At 43.1% G+C, this 22,525-nt stretch overlaps 1 protein-coding gene across 4 annotated transcripts in view; it reads right to left on the bottom strand.

Annotated features, from left to right (window-relative positions):
- Positions 1-22,525, bottom strand: part of LOC124031352 (calmodulin-binding transcription activator 1-like) — a 152,903-nt gene that overhangs the window by 62,281 nt on the left and 68,097 nt on the right. For all 4 annotated transcript variants that reach the window (XM_046342464.1, XM_046342463.1, XM_046342465.1 and 1 more), the window contains exon 4: positions 7,177-7,244. In XM_046342464.1, the coding sequence (XP_046198420.1) occupies positions 7,177-7,244 (68 nt within the window). The remainder of the gene's footprint in view (positions 1-7,176; positions 7,245-22,525) is intronic.

Below are 22,525 nucleotides of genomic sequence, written 5' to 3'. Positions count from 1 at the left end.
TTTAAATGTTTGAATATGAAATTATTCGTGATGGGATGAAATGTGATTTTAGCTTCTAAAATATGAGATTTGGGTTTTCATAAGGTAGGGCTCTGCTCAATCAGTGGCCCTCCCCTGTGAAGGGACATGGGCTATAAAACTTTTCAAACACGTCCTCCTCTCCCTTCCTTCAGAACAAAGCCAACATCAGCGTGAGCTTTGGTTGCGAATGGTATGAACTTTGAACTCTTATTCACTACAGATGTGATACCTCCTAGCCGTTGAGTTAGCAACAGCCGCTGCAAACGAGGGTTGGGAAGGAACAGACAGAGTATCCCATCTACCACACAACGACGTTACTACAACGTATTCAATTTACCAGCAGAGACATTCTTCAAAGGACGAAGGACTCGGTTGGGCAACACAGCCTTCCATCTACCACCAACCTACCGAAGCGCCGCTCAGAGTAAATATTTATTGCCCCATTTTCCAAATGGGCGGTAATTTAGAATGCATAAGATATTGTATTTACGATAGCACAGCTTCACCCTTTGTTCCTCAGTCTTCCCGCTCTTTCACTCAAACCCAGCCCCTTTTCTTTTGTGTAACAAGCTGTCATATCTGTTCCGCACACTAGGGACGTTTTCCTTTATGACGTAATTTGTAATCAAGTTATGATTTAATTATGTGTATGTGTAATTCTGTGTGATTAGTTAGGTATTTAGTAAATAAATAATTCAACCCAATTTTGTACTGCTGGTTCAACTTGTTAGCCAGGGTTCGTGCAGATAACCAATAATTTACAACTTTCAGATGAGACTGAATTAAGATGACAATTAATATTGACTGCTATTGATGTAAAATATGACTAGGTCTTTAAGAGTTTATTCGGAAGATAACAGCTCTATAAATATTATTTTGTGGTGCCCGACTCTCTAGTTAATTACATTTACATGATTAGCTCAATCAGGTAATATTAATTAAGGATAAATTATTTTATAGAATAGCATGTCATATCACTTAATCTGGTATAGCCAAATACATGACAACAGTGACAGGTTATTTTTGGACAAAAGTTATTCTTGGATTAACAGAAATGCACACTGCTCACCGCTGATTGTGTGGTTCTACAAATGTGGTTCTATCAATCTTTCTGTCATTTCAGCCTTCTGTGTATGATGCGCACACACACACGCACACACACACTAACATATTAGCTCACAAACACACACGTTAATATTTTAGCAGGGTGCTTTAGCTGCACCGCGGGAAAACTGTTTACTCAGCTACTATTCCTCAAACCTGTGAAGACACACACACACTGCTGTTGTACACACAAACACACGCACACTGTACACACAGAGGGCAGATCTCCTCCTGAGTGTACTATGAGCTCAATGTCATCCCTGGAGCTCCTCAATCAATCACCACATTACAGAAACAGTGGGACCAGTGTGTGTGTGTGTGTGTGTGTGTGTGTGTGTGTGTGTGTGTGTGTGTGTGTGTGTGTGTGTGTGTGTGTGTGTGTGTGTGTGTGTGTGTGTGTGTGTGTGTGTGTGTGTGTGTGTGTGTGTGTGTGTGTGTGTGTGTGTGTGAGACCGAGCGAGAGCGAGAGAGAGTGTGTAAGGTGGAGGATTTGCTGCCTTATCTCCTAACAACAGAGACAGAACAAGCATTTCAACAATCAATAAACCCCACACACACAAACCCCTTTTCTCCTCCCCTCCCCTTGTCTTTCATTCTCTCCTATCTCCTCCCCTCCCCTTGTCTTTCATTCTCTCCTATCTCCTCCCCTCCCCTTGTCTTTCATTCTCTCCTATCTCCTCCCCTCCCCTTGTCTTTCATTCTCTCCTATCTCCTCCCCTCCCCTTGTCTTTCATTCTCTCCTATCTCCTCCCCTCCCCTTGTCTTTCATTCTCTCCTATCTCCTCCCTCCCCTTGTCTTTCATTCTCTCCTATCTCCTCTCCTCCCCTTGTCTTTCATTCTCTCCTATCTCCTCCCCTCCCCTTGTCTTTCATTCTCTCCTATCTCCTCCCCTCCCCTTGTCTTTCATTCTCTCCTATCTCCTCCCCTCCCCTTGTCTTTCATTCTCTCCTATCTCCTCCCCTCCCCTTGTCTTTCATTCTCTCCTATCTCCTCCCCCCCCTTGTCTTTCATTCTCTCCTATCTCCTCCCCTCCCCTTGTCTTTCATTCTCTCCTATCTCCTCCCCTCCCCTTGTCTTTCATTCTCTCCTATCTCCTCCCCTCCCCTTGTCTTTCATTCTCTCCTATCTCCTCCCCTCCCCTTGTCTTTCATTCTCTCCTATCTCCTCCCCTCCCCTTGTCTTTCATTCTCTCCTATCTCCTCCCCTCCCCTTGTCTTTCATTCTCTCCTATCTCCTCTCCTCCCCTTGTCTTTCATTCTCTCCTATCTCCTCCCCTCCCCTTGTCTTTCATTCTCTCCTATCTCCTCCCCTCCCCTTGTCTTTCATTCTCTCCTATCTCCTCCCCTCCCCTTGTCTTTCATTCTCTCCTATCTCCTCCCCTCCCCTTGTCTTTCATTCTCTCCTATCTCCTCCCCTCCCCTTGTCTTTCATTCTCTCCTATCTCCTCCCCTCCCCTTGTCTTTCATTCTCTCCTATCTCCTCCCCTCCCCTTGTCTTTCATTCTCTCCTATCTCCTCCCCTCCCCTTGTCTTTCATTCTCTCCTATCTCCACCCCTCCCCTTGTCTTTCATTCTCTCCTATCTCCTCCCCTCCCCTTGTCTTTCATTCTCTCCTATCTCCTCCCCTCCCCTTGTCTTTCATTCTCTCCTATCTCCTCCCCTCCCCTTGTCTTTCATTCTCTCCTATCTCCTCCCCTTGTCTTTCATTCTCTCCTCTCCTCACATTCTTTCTTTTCCTCTTTACTCCTCTTCTCTCCTCTCGTTTATTCCTCTCCTCTCTTTTTGTTCATTTTTCACTAAAATTACATGACCAGAGATTATGGTAATTAAATTTATGCACACTCAGTGAAATTGAATGTACTTTGAGCTTATTTTCTTTGCCACCTTAAATGTGTTGTGTTTCAGTGTGTTTCTCAGTAGAGTACAGTAGCCCTCTGATCAAAGCTTAGTTTAGTCTCTGTGTCTCGCGGCTGCTGTGACTCATCCCGCCGCGGTTAACTCTAATTATGTTACAGAGATGATATAAAGATGAGGGATCTGATTCAACCACACACACACACAGACACAGACACAGACACACAGACACACACACACACACACACACACACACACACACACACACACACACACACACACACACACACACACACACACACACACACACACACACACACACACACACACACACACACACACACACACACACACACACACACACACACACGCACAAGTGCGCACACACACACACGCACAAGCGCGCACACACACACGCACAAGCGTGCACACACACACACGCACAAGCGCGCGCACACACACACACACACACACACACACACACACACACACACACACACACACACACACACACACACACACACACACACACACACACACACACACACACACACACACACACACACACACACACACACACACACACACACACACACACCCTCTGATTCAACCAGACTTTACATATACTATTGATTCAAGTGCCAAGCTGTTTGGGATATAAAAAGCATTTCCTGAGTTTGTGAGTGCTAGAGGAAGAGAAGGCTTTGCAACCTCCGCTTGCTGAAGATCCCCTGGTTCTGTGTTTATTGTATTGTCGAGGATCCCCTGGTTCTGTGTTTATTGTATTGTCGAGGATCCCCTGGTTCTGTGTTTATTGTATTGTCGAGGATCCCCTGGTTCTGTGTTTATTGTATTGTCCCCTGGTTCTGTGTTTATCCCCCTGGTTCTGTGTTTATTGTATTGTCGAGGATCCCTGTGTTTATTGTATTGTCGAGGATCCCCTGGTTCTGTGTTTATGGTTCTGTGTTTATTGTATTGTCGAGGATCCCTGGTTCTGTGTTTATTGTATTGTCGAGGATCCCCTGGTTCTGTGTTTATTGTATTGTCGAGGATCCCCTGGTTCTGTGTTTATTGTATTGTCGAGGATCCCTGTGTTTATTGTATTGTCTGGTTCTGTGTTTATTGTATTGTCGAGGATCCCTGGTTCTGTGTTTATTGTATTGTCGAGGATCCCCTGGTTCTGTGTTTATTGTATTGTCGAGGATCCCCTGGTTCTGTGTTCTGTGTTTATTGTATTGTCGAGGATCCCTGGTTCTGTGTTTGTGTTTATTGTATTGTCGGATCCCCTGGTTCCCCTGGTTCTGTGTTTATTGTATTGTCGAGGATCCCTGTGTTTATTGTATTGTCGAGGATGGTTCTGTGTTTATTGTATTGTCGAGGATCCCTGGTTCTGTGTTTATTGTATTGTCGAGGATCCCCTGGTTCTGTGTTTATTGTATTGTCGAGGATCCCCTGGTTCTGTGTTTATTGTATTGTTCTGAGGATCCCCTGGTTCTGTGTTTATTGTATTGTCGAGGATCCCCTGGTTCTGTGTTTATTGTTTATTGTCGAGGATCCCCTGGTTCTGTGTTTATTGTATTGTCGAGGATCCCCTGGTTCTGTGTTTATTGTATTGTCGAGGATCCCCTGGTTCTGTGTTTATTGTATTGTCGAGGATCCCCTGGTTCTGTGTTTATTGTATTGTCGAGGATCCCCTGGTTCTGTGTTTATTGTATTGTCGAGGATCCCCTGGTTCTGTGTTTATTGTATTGTCGAGGATCCCCTGGTTCTGTGTTTATTGTATTGTCGAGGATCCCCTGGTTCTGTGTTTATTGTATTGTCGAGGATCCCCTGGTTCTGTGTGTATCGTCGTTATTGCAAAAGAGAATGTGCAGTCAAGAACTTTCCCGATTGTGTGTCCTCTGTGTGTCCTCTGTGTGTCCTCTGTGTGTCCTCTGTGTGTCCTCTGTGTGTCCTCTGTGTGTCCTCTGTGTGTCCTCTGTGTGTCCTCTGTGTGTCCTTGAACTAGGTGCTCTGCTCACCCTTGACAAAACTCTTGAGCGGTTGTATCCCATGGGGTGAATGAACAAGTGAGGGAGGGCGTGAGTGAGGGGGAGGAGATTGAGTATAAGATAAAGGGAAAGAGTGATAAAGAAAGGGAAGGATGGAGAGAGAGATATAGAGAGAGGAGTGTTAAGGTTTAAAACAGTCATTAGCTGGAGTTGATGAGGTATGTTGGAATGGGAGGAGTGTGAAGGTGACTGACTGCTGGTGGAGAGCCAGTTGTTTCCACTTATCAAGACAGAGCATTGAGAACAGCTATAACACACCTGCTATAACCCTGATATCAGCCTGCTATAAAACAGTTATAAAGCTGATATGGGCCTGATATAAGACTGTTATAAAGCTGATATGGGCCTGATATAAGACTGTTATAAAGCTGATATGGGCCTGATATAAGACTGTTATAAAGCTGATATGGGCCTGATATAAGACTGTTATAAAGCTGATATGGGTCTGATATAAGACTGTTATAAAGCTGATATGGGCCTGATATAAGACTGTTATAAAGCTGATATGGGCCTGATATAAGACTGTTATAAAGCTGATATGGGCCTGATATAAGACTGTTATAAAGCTGATATGGGCCTGATATAAGACTGTTATAAAGCTGATATGGGCCTGATATAAGACTGTTATAAAGCTGATATGGGCCTGATATAAGACTGTTATAAAGCTGATATGGGCCTGATATAAGACTGTTATAAAGCTGATATGGGCCTGATATAAGACTGTTATAAAGCTGATATGGGCCTGATATAAGACTGTTATAAAGCTGATATGGGCCTGATATAAGACTGTTATAAAGCTGATATGGGCCTGATATAAGACTGTTATAAAGCTGATATGGGCCTGATATAAGACTGTTATAAAGCTGATATGGGCCTGATATAAGACTGTTATAAAGCTGATATGGGCCTGATATAAGACTGTTATAAAGCTGATATGGGCCTGATATAAGACTGTTATAAAGCTGATATGGGCCTGATATAAGACTGTTATAAAGCTGATATGGGCCTGATATATGACTGTTATAAAGCTGATATGGGCCTGATATAAGACTGTTATAAAGCTGATATGGGCCTGATATAAGACTGTTATAAAGCTGATATGGGCCTGATATAAGACTGTTATAAAGCTGATATGGGCCTGATATAAGACTGTTATAAAGCTGATATGGGCCTGATATAAGACTGTTATAAAGCTGATATGGGCCTGATATAAGACTGTTATAAAGCTGATATGAACCTGCTATAAAATTGTTATAAATTGGCTATACAAGTATGCTATAGTTCACCAAAACCCCAGCCCACACCAGTGGGATTAGCTGTAATCTACCATAATCTGGCTCCATTTCTATGTGGTTCTGAATTGAGTGGATTTAATGTGACTGACTGTCTACAGCTGCCATCCATCAGACTGCTAGGCCTGCGAGTGTCATAACCAATTACCATAGTTCTAGCAGCTGGCTGGAGGCTAAACTCCAGTCAGATGTTAACTAGATTCAAATGTAGCCTAGTGTGACAGTCACCCAATCCCAGATCGACCCTTAGCTAATGCCCACTAGGCCTAGGTATATGATTGAATTGATAAACACTATATGGTAATAGCTCCACCTCAACCTCTGATGGAAGTTGATCAATTGAACTTACACCGAACCATTGCCTTCAGATCTACACAATTGTCTTGGGGTTCAGGTCTATGGGGAATAGGATATGGCTTTATCGCTCTCTCTTTAGATCTCTCTCTCTTAAACTTATGTTTTTCTTACGGGCTGGAATGTTCATGTACTGCAGGGTCTTGACCCGATAAAGGGAATTTTAAAATTCAAAATCTTTCTCTCCCTCCCGCTCCCTCTCCCTATAACTAATTTGCAGTTATGCTTATACATATTCAATTTCAGATGTGAAATCCTGCTAACCTCTCTCTTAAACACACACGTCCCCCATAAAACCTGAATTATACATCACTTATCATCATACATTTACATTCATTAATGCAACATTTATAGCTGACTAGGTTTTCATCATTTTACATTGACATTTTTAGATAGTAAAGGTACTGTGTAAGTTATACATGTGTTACCATAAATTATTGTGTGTGCGTGTCTGCGTGTGCACGTGTGTGTGTGCGCGCGCGTGTGTGTGTGTGTCTCACCTGGTCTTGGGTGATGTCGTCAGCCATTCTTCATGTTTCTCAAATGTGATCAGATACGCTGCAATCTCCTGGAGAGAGGGAGAGAAATTAGAGACCTTACAGTGTTTGTGCGTGTGTGAGGATGTTTCTAGATGACCTGCTGATGACCACTGCCAGACTGTCACTCTCTTATCGCCATAGCGACACTCAGGAGCCCTTGCCACTGAGCAGCCAGTCAGGAGAGAGATTAGAAACACCATCTGGAGAAACAACCAATCAGACACTCTTGATTGACCCAGGTCACCCTCCACTGCGGACAAAAAAGCTCAGAGCACACATACGCACACATACGCACACATACGCACACACACACACACACACACACACACACACACACACACACACACACACACACACACACACACACACACACACACACACACACACACACACACACACACACACACACACACACACACACACACACACACACACACACACACACACACACACACACACACACACACACACACACACTCACTCACTCACTCACTCTGCAGGTAAGAAGGTGTAGAGAGATAAGAGCTGTGTGCGTGTGTGTGTGCACTGAGAGCAGAAAAGTTCACTCTGAAAGTTTCTGTGTAGATAACACATAGAGCCCAAGCTCCACTCATCAACTATCCTGAGCTCAAGAAGCTCTCACAGTCTCACTGCAGAATTAGACGTTTATTCACGTTTCTCCAAACTTCAAATTTTGAAGTTACTCCAAACATCACATTTAGAAGGTTAAGATTTAATGTTTTGGATAGGGTTCAAACATTAAGCTTAGGCACTTTTTCCAAACGGTTTAAGGTAAGGGTTCATGTTCGGGATAGGGTTAAAACCCCAAAATTAAAACAAGTGTCCACCACTGGTATCGAACACACCCTCATCCACAACACCCTAGCCAAACCCAAGCCTACCTGTTGGTAATAGCGCTCACCGTTGCCCCTAGTGGCCAGTTTTTAAGGCATTTCCCGACATCTTCCGGACATGGATAGACGTCCAATTTCAAAATCACTCACAGCGATCTGTACCCTGCAGTACCTTACTAACCATCTCGCTCTCTCTCTGTTTCTCATCCACCCTTCCCCTATTTCTGTTTCCTCCTCTTCCACTCAAAGTTTAAACTATGACAGTGAGAGTGACCTGAAACACCTAAATCTGCTGTGTGACAATGAGAAGATGATGGTACACGCACACACTGTCACGTTCGTTGTAAGAATTATTGGACCAAGGTGCAGCATGATATGGTTTCCACATGTCTATTAACAGAAACGCACAAAAACAATAAAGAATGAACGAAACGTGAAGACAATGGAGTGATCGCACCAAACACATTGAGGTAATGGCTGCCTAAATATGATCCCCAATCAGAGACAACGATCAACAGCTGCCTCTGATTGGGAACCATACCAGGCCAACATAGAAATAGATAACCTAGATTACCCACCCTAGTCACACCCCGACCTAACAAAATAGAGAATAAGAAGGCTCTCTATGGTCAGGGCATGACACACTCACACAAAATCACTTTAACTCCTTTGAAACCTGTAACCATTCCCTTTCTTCTGTGAAATCTTCAACTCTTACTTTCTCCTTTCTTTGTGAAATGCAAATTGTCAATCAGCTGTTTGAAATGTACTATGAAGAAGTGCACGAACACGCACACACAGAGATACAGGAGAAGAAGGTACCATAGCTACAGAGAAGGCACTTAGTATGATTGCTTTTCCTTCTGTGTGTGTGTGTGTGTGTGTGTGTGTGTGTGTGTGTGTGTGTGTGTGTGTGTGTGTGTGTGTGTGTGTGTGTGTGTGTGTGTGTGTGTGTGTGTGTGTGTGTGTGTGTGTGTGTGTGTGTGTGTGTGTGTGTGTGTGTGTGTGTGTGTGTGTGTGTGTGTGTGTCTGTGCTTCTGACCCTGTTGAGCATGAATCGTGGGCAGTTCTGTTAAATCCAGCCAATGATGTATAGACTGGTTGGTTGTTTAGCAACAAAACCAACGCATGCGCAACTATGGGCCAAAACAGAAGGTGTTGGCTTAGATAGTTTACATGTTGTCAACAATGTTTCCTCTCCAATGTGTATTGAAAACTTTAATATATTTGCACAATGAGCAGTTGTTGTCTCGCAAAAACATCTTTACAGGTGTTGATTAGCTAGATAGTATTTTGTCCCCATATTATTAGCATAGACATGGTGGTGGCAGGGTAGCCTAATGGTTAGAGCGTTGGAATAGTAACCGGAAGATTGCAAGTTTTAACCCCCAAGCTGACAAGGTACAAATCTGTCATTCTGCCCCTGAAAAGGCAGTTAACCCACTGTTCCTAGGCCATCATTGAAAATAAGAATTAGTTCTTAACTGACTTGCCTAGTTAAATAAAGGTACATTTTATTTTTAAAGACATGAAATCAGTCAAAACACCTCAAAACAAGACATGGTATCACTTGGCAGCTTCTTGTCATCGTTGCTAGCTATCTGGAAATCCAGAATCACAACAACAAAAAGCCTTCTGCCCCATTGAAGTGCGTAGATGGTTTTCGTGCATTGACGTTTTCAGTGCATTCGGAAAGTATTCAGACCCCTTGACTTTAAAAAAATGTTGTTACATTAGAGCCTTATTCTAAAATTGATTAAATAAACACAAATCCTCATCAATCTACACACAATACCCCATAAAGACAAAGCGAAAACAGGTTTTAAAATTGTTTGCAAAAAAAAAAAAAAAAAACAGAAATACCTTATTTACATAGGTGTTCAGACCCTTTGCTGTGAAACTTGAAATTGAGCTCAGCTGCATCCTGTTTCCATTGATCATCCTTGAGATGTTTCTATAACTTGATTGGAAAGGCACACACCTGTCTATATACACTTAGGTTGGAGTCATTAAAACCCATTATTCAACCACTCCACAAATTTCTTCTTAACAAACTATAGGTTTGGCAAGTCGGTGAGGACATCTACTTTGTGCATGCAAGTCATTTTTCCAACATTTGTTTACAGACATTTTATTTCACTTATAATTCACTGTATCAATATTTTAGTGGGTCAGAAGTGTCACGTTCTGACCCTAGTTCCTTTATTTTGTCTTTGTGTTAGTATGGTCAGGGCGTGAGTTGGGGTGGGCAGTCTATGTTCATTTTTCTAGGTTGTGTTTATGTATTTGGCCTGGTATGGTTCTCAATCAGAGGCAGGTGTCGTTCGTTGACTCTGATTGAGAATCATACTTGGGTAGCCTTTTCCTACCTGTGTTTTGTGGGTGATTCTTTTCTGTTTTGTTTCTTCACCAGACAGGACTGTTTCGTTTCGTGTCATTCTCTTTGTTATTTTTGTTTTAGTGTTCTGAGTTTAATAAATATCATCATGAACACGTACCACGCTGCATATTGGTCCTCCGATCCTTCATACTACTCAGACGAGGACGACGGACGTTACAAGAAGTGTACATACACTAAGTTGAGTGTGCCTTTAAACAGCTTGGAAAATTCCAGAAAAATATGTCATGGCTTTAGAAGCTTCTGATAGGCTAATTGACATCATTTGAGTCAATTGGAGGTGTACCTGTGGACGTACTTCAAAGCTTAACTTCAAACTCAGTGCCTCTTTGCTTGACACCATGGGAATATCATAAGAAATTAGCCAAAACCTCTGAAAAAACCTCCACAAGTCTGGTTCATCCTTGGGAGCAATTTCCAAATGCCTGAAGGTACCACATTAATCTGTACAAACAAATGCACGTAAGTATAAACACCATGGGACCATGCAGCCGTCATACCGCTCAGGAAGGAGACGCGTTCTGTCTCCTAGAGATGAACGTACTTTGGTGCGAAAAGTGCAAATCAATCCCAGAACAACAGCAAATGACCTTGTGAAGATGCTGGAGGAAACAGATACAAATGTATCTATACCCACAGTAAAAGGAGTCCTGTATCGACATAACCTGAAAGGCCGCTCAGCAAGGAAGAAACTACTGCTGCAAAACCGCCATAAAGAAATCCAGACTACGGTTTGCAACTGCACATGGGGACAAAGATCGTACTTTTTGGAGAAATGTCATCTGGTCCGATGAAACAAAAATAGAACTGTTTGGCCATAATGACCATCGTTATGTGTTATGTTTGGAGGAAAAGGGGGAGGCTTGCAAGCCGAATAGCACCATCCCAAAACCGCGAGTGAAGAGCAGTTTTTGCCAGTCCTGTCTGGTCCAGCGACAGGTATGTGCCCATAGGCGATATTGTTGCCGGTGATGTCTGGTGAGAACCTGCCTTATAATAGGCCTACAGACCCTCAGTCCAGCCTCTCTCAGCCTATTGCGGACAGTCTGAACACTGATGGAGGGATTGTTCCTGCGTTCCTGGTGTAACTCGGGCGGTTGTTGTTGCCATCCTGTACCTGTCCTGCAGGTGTGATGTTTGGATGTAACGATCCTGTGCAGGTGTTGTTACACGTGGTCTGCCACTGCAAGGACGATCAGCTGTCCGTCCTTGCTCCCTGTAAGTGCTGTCTTATGCGTCTCACAGTACGGACATTTCAATTTATTGCCCTGGCCACATTTGCAGTCCTCATGCCTCCTTTCAGCATGCCTAAGGCCCGTTCACGCAGATGAGCAAGGACCTTGGGCATCTTTCTTTTGGTGTTTTTCAGAGCAAGTAGAAAGGCCTCTTTAGTGACCTGTGACCTCAATTGCCTACCGTCTGTAAGCTGTTAGTGTTTTAATGACTGTTCCACAGGTGCATGTTCATTAATTGTTTATTGTTCATTGAACAAGAATGGGAAACAGTGTTTAAACCCTTTACAATGAAGATCTATGAAGTTATTTGGATATTTTTTAAATGGAAGCCAGCCACATCATTGTGTCGGAGCCAGCCACACCATTGTGTCGGAGGAAACACCGTACACCAGGCGACCTGGTCAGCGTGCACTGTGCCCGGCCCGCCACAGGAGTCGCTAGTGCGCAATGAGACAAGAATATCCCTGGCGGCCAAACCCTCCCTAACCCGGACGACACTGGGCCAATTAGGGTCATGAAAAAGGGGTGTTTGTTTTTTTGCTGAGTTTATTATGCAAACCAGACAGCACATTTTCTTGTGTTTTAAAAATGTACTGATAGCCAAGGGCACACTCCAACACTCAGATATTAATTTACAAATGAAGCATTTGTGTTTAGTGAGTCTGCCAGATCAGAGGCAGTGCTGCAGGAGGGACTGGTGCACTTCACAAAATAGATGGCATCATGAGGATGGAAAATTACGTGGATATATTGAAGCAACATCTCAAGACATAAGTCAAGGAAGTTAAAGCTTGGTCGCAAATGGGTCTTCCAATGACCCCAAGCATAATTCCAAAATCAAGGTATTGGAGTGGCCATCACAGAGCCCTGATCTCAATCCCATAGAAAATTGGTGGGCAGAACTGAAAAGGCGTGTGTGAGCAAGGAGGCCTACAAACCTGACCAGCTCTGTCAGGAGGAATGCACCAAAATTCACCCAACTTATTGTGGGAAGCTTGTGGAAGGCTACCCGAAAGGTTTGAGCCAGGTTAGACAATTTAAAGGCAATGCTACCAAATACTAATTGAGTGTATGTAAACTTCTGACCCACTGGGAATGTGATGAAAGAAATAAAACTTGAAATAAATCATTCTCTCTACTATTATTCTGACATTTCACATTCTTAAAATAAAGTGGTGATCCAAACTGACCGAAGACAGGGAATTTTTACTAGTATTAAATGTCAGGAATTGTGAAAAACTGAGTTTAAATGTATTTGGCTAAGGTGTATGTAAACTTCCGACTTCACCTGTATATAAATCATTCACTGTGAAATTCGACATACGTCCAAGTAAGCAGGATTTTGGGACATCACTTCAAAACCAGCCACTAGGGGCAACGGTGAGGGCTATTACTTTCAACTTAACCTTCGAAATTTGACGTTTAAGGGCAAACGTCCGATTCTGCAGTGAGACTGTGAGAGCTTGTTGGTTAACCCACATCTCTAGAGCTGGAGACTGGGCAGGGGGAAACATACCCAGCCCCAAAAACCTCTGAAAACACACACCTCATTCATTTATTAATCTATTCATTTACTCAAATGACCAATGGCTGTATGTCCCCTGTGTACTTTCAGAGAGAGAGAGAGAGAGAGAGAGCAATTAAAGACTTACCCCCAAAGAGCCGTTAAAACGCAAAAGGGAGACGTCAGCTGAAAGAGCAGGCTGACACACATTACACACTCATTACACACACACACACACTGAGAGCTTGGCTGTGAAGGTCGATTCTTAGGAAGTTACCGCCAGTCAGTCCCTACGGAAACCAGTGATGGAATGCTCTGAGCACACAGTGCGACACATCCACCTATCAGAAATACTGTGTGTGTGTGTACAGGGACCAGACGACCAGGGACACACCAGGGACCTAGTCCAGAAACCCAGTCCTGATAGGAATACCTGACCCCTCCCTTTCCACACACGCACGCGCGCACACAGACACACACACACGTTTACATATACGCACAAATGCCATAGTAAAAGTTTGAATGGCTCTGCAGTTTAGATGTATCAGCATTGCATCAACCACGAAGGGTCTTGCTCAGTAGAGACCTAAAACTAAAAGTAAGGCAGTATTCAAAAAGGTTACAGGTATTTCTCTTCTCTTTCATGTTGTTCTAAATAGGCCATGGTCTGTTGTTGGTTGCTCTGACTCTCAGGTTAACAAAGTGTGTGTTTTGTTGCTAACTGTGTGTGAAATGGTGCTAGAGACAGACAGTACAGAACATAGTGTGTGAGTGGGAAGATGAATTTGAAGGAGAGCAAGAGCCAAAGGGGAATCTAACTCCCCCACACACATCACAAATACAATCTCTAAAACAAAACAGGGATAAATAACACAAAACACATGTGCATTACACACACAAACTGTATGCACATGGGTCAGTGAAGTAGGACCAGCATCGCACACACACACACATAAAGTAACACACACACAGCCCACTGGGAATAGACGTCAATTCAACATCTATTCAACGTTGATTCTGATGAATACCAAATACCAACCAGTGTGTGCCCAGTGGGATACGACACTTACAAAGCAATCTCATTAGTGGAAATCACTCAGCTGTAACAACGGCAATGTCTCATGCCAGTAAACACCCAAAACACCACATACAAGTTAATTATGCATTAATCACACACACACACACACACACACACACACACACACACACACACACACACACACACACACACACACACACACACACACACACACACACACACACACACACACACACACACACACACACACACACACACACACACACACACACACACACACACACGTTTTACTATCCTTGTGGGGACCAAACAATTGATTCCCATTCAAAATCCTATGTTCCCTAACTTTAAACCAAATCATAAGCTTAACTCCAAACCCCTAACCCTGACTCCTAAACCGAACCTCTAACCCTAATTGTAACCCTAACCTTAAATCTAACCCCTAAGCCTATAATACCCTCTTTCCTTGTGGGGACCAGCAAAATGTCCCCGAATTATTCTTGTTTTACTATCCTTGTGAGGACTTCTGGTCCCACACACACACACACACACACACACACACACACACACACACACACACACACACACACACACACACACACACACACACACACACACACACACACACACACACACACACACACACACACACACACACACACACACATACAAACTGAGAGCATATCAGAAGATAGAAACTCATTAGGACAGTAAAAGAAAAAAGAACAGCCAACAACCGAAACAATAGCAGTGCCAGAAACAAAGGAGAGTTGAATGATTCCCACAGCAATCAGAGACATCTGGGCTTAACAACACTGTGTTAGTTATCAAAGTCCTCTACTCTCTCTTTCGCTCTTATCAAAATAGGCAATTAAGACACTCAAACACCCATACATACAGGCCATATACAGAATAAACCAGCCCAATATAAACAATGATGTAAAGAATATAAGGAATGATGGAAGAAAGAGAGAAGGAGATTGTATAGAGATGGATAGATGTATTATTGACTGTGTGTTTTTGTGTGTGTGTTTGTGCACAGGTGTCTGTGTATCTGTGTGAGCGATGACGCAGGTGTATTTGTCTTTTTGAGAATTCTAAGGGCGCTTTCTGAAGAATTTCTGACAGGCATTATCAAAGACACCCTCAGCAGGGGTCCGCACATTGTCTGAGACGCAACTCACTTGTTGCAGGCTTTGATGTTTGCCACTTATCTTCCCCCTACAGAGTGTCGCACATAATGCAAATAGAGCGAGAGAGAGAGAGAGAGGGGGGAGAAAGAGGTGAGGAGGGATAGAGAGATGTGGAGAGAGAGAGAGAGGGGGGGGAGGGGGATAGAGAGATGTGGTGAGAGAGAGAGTGGGGGTAAGGGGGATAGAGAGATGTGGAGAGAGAGAAGAGACAGACAGAGTGTGTGTGTGTGAGAGAGAGAGGGGGAGAGGTGAGGAGGGATAGAGAGATGTGGAGAGAGAGAAGAGACAGACAGAGTGTGTGTGTGTGAGAGAGAGAGAGAGAGAGAGAGAGAGAGAGAGAGAGAGAGAGAGAGAGAGAGAGAGAGAGAGAGAGAGAGAGAGAGAGAGAGAGAGAGAGAGAGAGAGAACATAAAATTCAACATACCAATTCGGATCTGGCAAAAAAAGCTTGAATCAGTTATAGAACCTATTGCCCTTTATGGTTGTGAGGTCTGGGGTCCGCTCACCAACCAAGAATTCACAAAATAGGACAAACACCAAATTGAGACTCTGAATGCAGAATTCTGCAAAAATATCCTCCACGTACAACGTAAAACACCAAATAATGCATACACAGCAGAATTAGGTCGATACACGCTAATTATCAAAATCCAGAAAAGAGCCATTAAATTCTATAACCACCTAAAAAAGGAAACGATTCCCAAACCTTCCGTAACAAAGCCATCACCTACAGAGAGATGAACCTGGAGAAGAGTCCCCTAAGCAAGCTGGTCCTGGGGCCCTGCTCACAAACACAAACAGACCCAAAAGAGCCCCAGGGCAGCAACACAATTAGACTCCCCCAAAAAATATATACAATATATTTGTCACATGCGCCGAATTCACTTTACAGTGAAATGCTTAATCAACAATGCAGTTTTTTTGAAAAATACCTTTAAAAAAGTAAGAAATAAAAGAAACAAGTAATGAAAGAGCAGCAGTAAAATAACAATGGAGAGTCTATATACAGGGGGTACCGGTACAGAGTCAATGTATGGGGGCAACGGTTAGTCGAAGTAATATGTACATGTAGGTAGAGTTATTAAAGTGACTATGCATAGTTAATAACAGAGATTAGCAGCAGCATAAAAGGGGGGTAATGCAAATAGTCTGGGTAGCCATTTGATTAGATGTTGAGGAGTCCTATAGCTTGGGGGTAGAAGCTGTTTAGAAGCCTCTTGGACCTAGACTTGGCGCTCAGGTACCACTTGCCGTGCTGTAGCAGAGAGAACAATCTATGACTAGGATGGCTGGAGTCTTTGACCATTTTTAGGACCTTCTTCTGACACCACCTGGTATAGAGGTCCTGGATGGCAGGAAGCTTTTCCCTGGTGATGTACTGGGCCGTACGCACTACCCTCTATAGTGACTTGCGGTCGGAGGCCGAGCAGTTGCCATACCAGGCAGTGATGCAACCAGTCAGGATGCTCTCGATGGTGCAGCTCTAGAACCTTTTGAGGATCTGAGGACACATGACAAATCTTTTCAGTCTCCTGAGGGGAATAGGTTTTGTCGTGTCCTGTTAACGATTGTCTTGGTGTGCTTGGAACATGTTAGTTTGTTGGTGATGTCGACGCCAAGGAACTTGAAGCTCTCAACCTGCTCCACTACAGCCCCGTCGATGAGAATGGGGGCGTGCTCGGTCCTCCTTTTCCTGTAGTCCACAATCATCTCATTTGTCTTGATCACGTTTAAGGAGAGATTGTTGTCCTGGAACTACATAACCAGGTCTCTGACCTCCTCCCTATAGGCTGTCTCGTCGTTGTCGGCAATCAGGCCTACCACTGTTGTGTCATCTGCAAACTTAATGATGGTGTTGGAGTCGTGCCTGGCTGTGCAGTCATGAGTGAACAGGGAGTACAGGACGGGACTGAGCACGCACACCTGATGGGCCCCCATGTTGAGGATCAGCGTGGCAGATGTGTTGTTACCTAACCTTACCACCTGGGGGTGGCCTGTCAGGAAGTCCAGGATCCAGTTGCAGAGGGAGGTGTTTGGTCCCAGGGTCCTTAGCTTAGTGATGAGCTTTGAGGGCACTACGGTGTTGAACGCTGAGCTGTAGTCAATGAATAGCATTCTCACATAGGTGTTCCTTTTGTCCAGGTGGGAAAGGGCAGTGTGGAGTGCAATAGAGATTACATCATCTGTGGATCTGTTGGGGCGGTATGCAAATTGGAGTGGGTCTAGGGTTTCTGGGATAATGGTGTTGATGTGTGGCATAACCAGCCTTTTAAAGCACTTCATGGCTACAGACATGAGTGGTACGCGTCGGTAGTCATTTAGGCAGGTTACCTTAGTGTTCTTGGGCACAGGGACTATGGTGGTCTTCATGAAACATGTTGGTATTAAAGTCTCAGACAGAGAGAGGTTGAAACCAAATCATAAGAAAACAAAAAGATAATTACTTGACACATTGGAAAGAATTAACAAAATAACAGAGCAAACTAGAATGCTATTTGGCAAAATACCTGTGACTGACCCAAACTTAAGGAAAGCTTTGACTATGTACAGACTCAGTGAGCATGGCCATGCTATTGGGGCTCCTGAGTGGTACAGTGGTCTAAGACACTGCAGTTCCTGGTTCAAATCCAGGCTGCATCACATCCGGCCATGATTGGGAGTCCCAAAGGGCGGCGCACATTTGGCCCAGCGTTATCCAGGTTTGGCGGTGGTAGGACATCATTGTAAATAAGAATTAATTCTTAACTGAATTGCCTAGTTAAATAAAGGTTACATTTTTTTAAAGGCCGCCGTAGGCATCCCTGTCTCTCAAGAGAAGGCAGGCTTTGTGCACACTGCCTACAAAATGAGGTGGAGCTGCACTTCCTAACCCCCTGTCATATTAGAGAGACATATTTCTCTCAGATTACACAGATCCACAAAGAATTAGAAAACAAACCCAATTTTGATTAACTTCCATATCTATTGGGTGAAATACCAGTGTGCCATCACAGCAGCAAGATGTGTGACCTGTTGCCACAAGGGGCAACCAGTGAAGAACAAACACCATTGTAAATACAACCCATATTTATGTTTATTTATTTTTTCTTTTGTACTTTAACTATTTGCACATCGTTACACGAACTGTATATAGACATTATGACACTTTAAATGTCTTTATTCTTTCGGACCTTCTGTGAGTGTAATGTTTACTGTTAATTTGTAATGTTTATAATGTTTATTTCACTTTTGTTTATTATCTACTTCAATGTTTGGCAATGTTATTGCAATGTTATTGGCATGTTTCTCATGCCAATAAAGCCCTTTTATTGAATTTTGAGCAGACCCTACTAAAACGAGAGCATCAATGAACATGATTGTGGAAATGAATGCTCAGTTTCTGTTGCGTGTGGCATTGAGGTACCACAAGCAGCAGTTTAGCCACAGACTGTCATATGCTTTATAAATGTGCTTTATGCTTTACAGTCTGTGCTTTATAAATGTGCATTGAGCATAAAAATACCAATTTATATCAGGAATTGTCAACTTGTTCTCATTCTGATAAATAAGCATCTCTTTAACCAGGTAGGCCACTTGATTTCAATATCTTAACAAATTGAACAGGCTATGTTGTTTCAAAAGTTGGAGACTGTTAAAACAAGTCCAAGTTGGCTAGACTTTAAATATAAAGATTAGCTGGCTACTCACTAAAACATTGGCCTGTGTTAATGTGCTATACTGCCTGCTACAACAAGTTGGTCATTATCACTGGATGTGCATGGTTCTGCTTAAATGTGTAACAAAAATAGCATTTTCATAGACAGACTTGAAAGCCAGATCAGTAAATTTACCAAAGAAAGCATAATTTTACATGCAATGTACCTTTAATTGCAATGACCTTTAATTGTGCAACAAAGCTTATTTAGAGAAATGTTAAAGAAATTGAGATATATATCCTGAATCGCCCATATCACCCAGCCTCTGTGTGTTGTGTGACTCTTCCTACACAGTAATGCTCTCAGTTATAGAAGTTAATGTCACACAGAGAGAGGGCTTTACAAGGTGTGTGTGTGTGTGTGTGTGTGTGTGTGTGTGTGTGTGTGTGTGTGTGTGTGTGTGTGTGTGTGTGTGTGTGTGTGTGTGTGTGTGTGTGTGTGTGTGTGTGTGTGTGTGTGTGTGTGTGTGTGTGTGTGTGTGTGTGTGTGTGTGTGTGATTATACTTTATTTAAAATCATTTGTAGAGTTCTCCAGCTTTTAGTCCCAAAAAACAAATTTGCAAGCATTTTCTACCTCTGGTTAGTTTGCCATTCCTATGGAGGAAAAACGCCAAAAATAAGGTTTGAGGTTAACACAAGCTTAGGATATTTTCTATATTTTGTTCTATAAGATAATATTATAATAATAATAATAATATGCCATTTAGCAGACACTTTTATCCAAAGCGACTTACAGTCATGTGTGCATACATTCTACGTATGGGTGGTCCCGGGAAATATTAGTCAGGTAAAGGTCCAATGCAGCCATTATTATCTCAATATCATATCAATTATAATGGTACAAAATAAACAGAAATAGCTTCTTAGCAAAACAAGAATTTAGCTTGGACTGTCTGGGAGTGGGGTCTGATTAGAGGTCTGAAAATTAGCCGTCATTGGCAGAGAGGTTTCAAACTCTCTTTCTTACTGGTCCATTAACTAATTTACCATATGATGATGCCACCATGGAAGGCCAAGACTCAATCCCACCAAAACAATACTGAAATTTCAGGTGGTCTTTTCAAACATCTCCTACACTAAAATGGCATTATCATCATGTTTACAATTTTACAGAATTATTCCAACCACATAGTGTGTAAATATATAGAAAACACAGAAAAACCTTGTTTTGGACTGAAATGGGCCTTATCACAGAAATACCTTGTTTTGGACTGAAATGGGCCTTATGTGCTTGTTTTGACTACATAAATGTTTAAGAAATCACAAAAAGTGATGTTAATCATGATTAGCTATGTCATAGAACAAAACAAATAAGATCTCCTAAGCCTCAGCCCTTATTTTCAGCATTTATCCAAAACCCCTTAATTTCATTTCCATTCATTCCCCCAAAGGCTTTGACAAATGAGCCATGGTGTAGTTATCCTCTGTTAGCGCCTACAAAATGACGCCATTACTATTGCTCTTTATAAGACCTATTAGTGGGTGCATGCATGTATGCTGGTGATTTCCGGACATAGATCTACTCTCAGAACTGCCCTTTGTAATGGATTAGAAAGGACAAAGACAGAGATACTTACAGAAAGGGTAAAGTAGAGCGAGAAAGTGAAAGAGAGGATAAAAAGAAGGATATAGGGTGGGAGAAAGTGAAAAGGAGAAATTAACATATATATTTGTATTTTATTTCACCTTTATTTAACCAGGTAGGCCAGTTGAGAACAAGTTCTCATTTACAACTGCAACCTGGCCAAGATAAAGCAAACCAGTGTGACACAAACAACACAGAGTTACTGAGATACTGGGGTGCAAAGGAGAAAAATATATATAACAATATGGGGATGAGGTGGTTGGGGGGGCTATTTACAGATGGGCTGTGTACAGGTGCAATGATTGGTAAGCTGCTCTGACAGCTGATGCTTAGTTAAGGAGGGAGATATAAGACTCCAGCTTCAGTGATTTTTGCAATTCGTTCCAGTCATTGTCAGCAGAGAACTGTAAGGAAAGGCGGCAAAAGGAGGAGTTGGCTTTGGGGATGACCAGTGAAATATAACTGCTGGGGCGGGTGCAACGGGTGGATGGTGCTATGGTGACCAGTGAGCTGAGATAAGGCGGGGCTTTACCTAGCAAAGACTTATAGATGACCTGGAGCCAGTGGGTTTGGTGACAATTATGAAGCGAGGCCAGCCAATGAGAGCATACAGGTTGCAGTGGTAGGAGGTGAAAAAAACAGATGGCACTGTGATAGACCACGTCCAATTTGCTGAGTAGAGTGTTGGAGGCTATTTTGTAAATGACATCGCCGAAGTCAAGGTTTTACGAGGGTATGTTTGGCAGCATGAGTGACGGAGGATTTGTTGCGAAATAGGAAGCCGATTCTAGATTTAATTTTGGATTGGAGATGCTTAATGAGTCTGGAAGGAGAGTTTACAGTATAACCAGACACCTAGCTATTTGTAGTTGTCCACATATTGTAAGTCAGAACCGTCCAGAGTAGTAATGCTAGACTGGTGCGGGCAGCGATCGGTTGAAGAGCATGCATTTAGTTTTACTTGCATTTAAGAGCAGTTGGTGGCCACGGAAGGAGTGTTGTATGGCATTGAAGCTCGTCTGGAGGTTTGTTAACATAGTGTCCAAAGAAGGGCCAGAAGTATACAGAATGGTGTCATCAACATAGCGGTGGATCAGAGAATCACCAGCAGCAGAGCGGCATCATTGATGTATACAGAGAAAAGAGTCGGCCCAGGAATTGAACCCTGTGGCACCCCCATAGAGACTGCCAGAGGTCCGGACAAAAGGCTCTCAGAATTGACACACTGAACTCTATCTGAGAATTAGTTGGTGAACCAGGCGAGGCAGTCATTTGAGAAACCAAGGCTGTTGAGACTGCCGATAAGAATGCGGTGATTGACAGAGTCTAAAGCCTTGGCCAGGTCGATGAATATGGCTGCACAGTATTGTCTTTTATTGATGGCGGTTATGATATTGTTTAGGACCTTGAGTGTGGCTGAAGTGCACCCATGACCAGCTCGGAAACAGATTGCCTAGCAAAGAAGGTACGGTGGGATTCGAAATGGTCGGTGATTGGTTGTTAACTTGGCTTTCGAATACTTTAGAAAAGCAGAGTGTCTCCCCCTTTGAAGAGTGGGATGACCGCGGCAGCTTTCCAATCTTTAGGGATCTCAGACGATACGAAAGAGCGGTTGAACAGGCTATTAATAGGGCTTGCAACAATTGCGGCGGATCATTTTAGAAAGAGAGGGTCCAGATGGTCTAGCCCAGCTGATTTGTAGGGGTCCAGATTTTGCAGCTCTTTCAGAACATCTGCTATCTGACTTTGGGCGAATGAGAAATGGGGCTTGGGAAAGTTGCTGTGGGGGGTGCAGAGCTGTTGACCG

The sequence above is a fragment of the Oncorhynchus gorbuscha genome, linkage group LG03, assembly GCF_021184085.1.
Source record: "Oncorhynchus gorbuscha isolate QuinsamMale2020 ecotype Even-year linkage group LG03, OgorEven_v1.0, whole genome shotgun sequence".
Lineage (NCBI taxonomy): Eukaryota > Metazoa > Chordata > Actinopteri > Salmoniformes > Salmonidae > Oncorhynchus > Oncorhynchus gorbuscha.
This window is presented reverse-complemented; position numbering and strand designations above follow the sequence as displayed.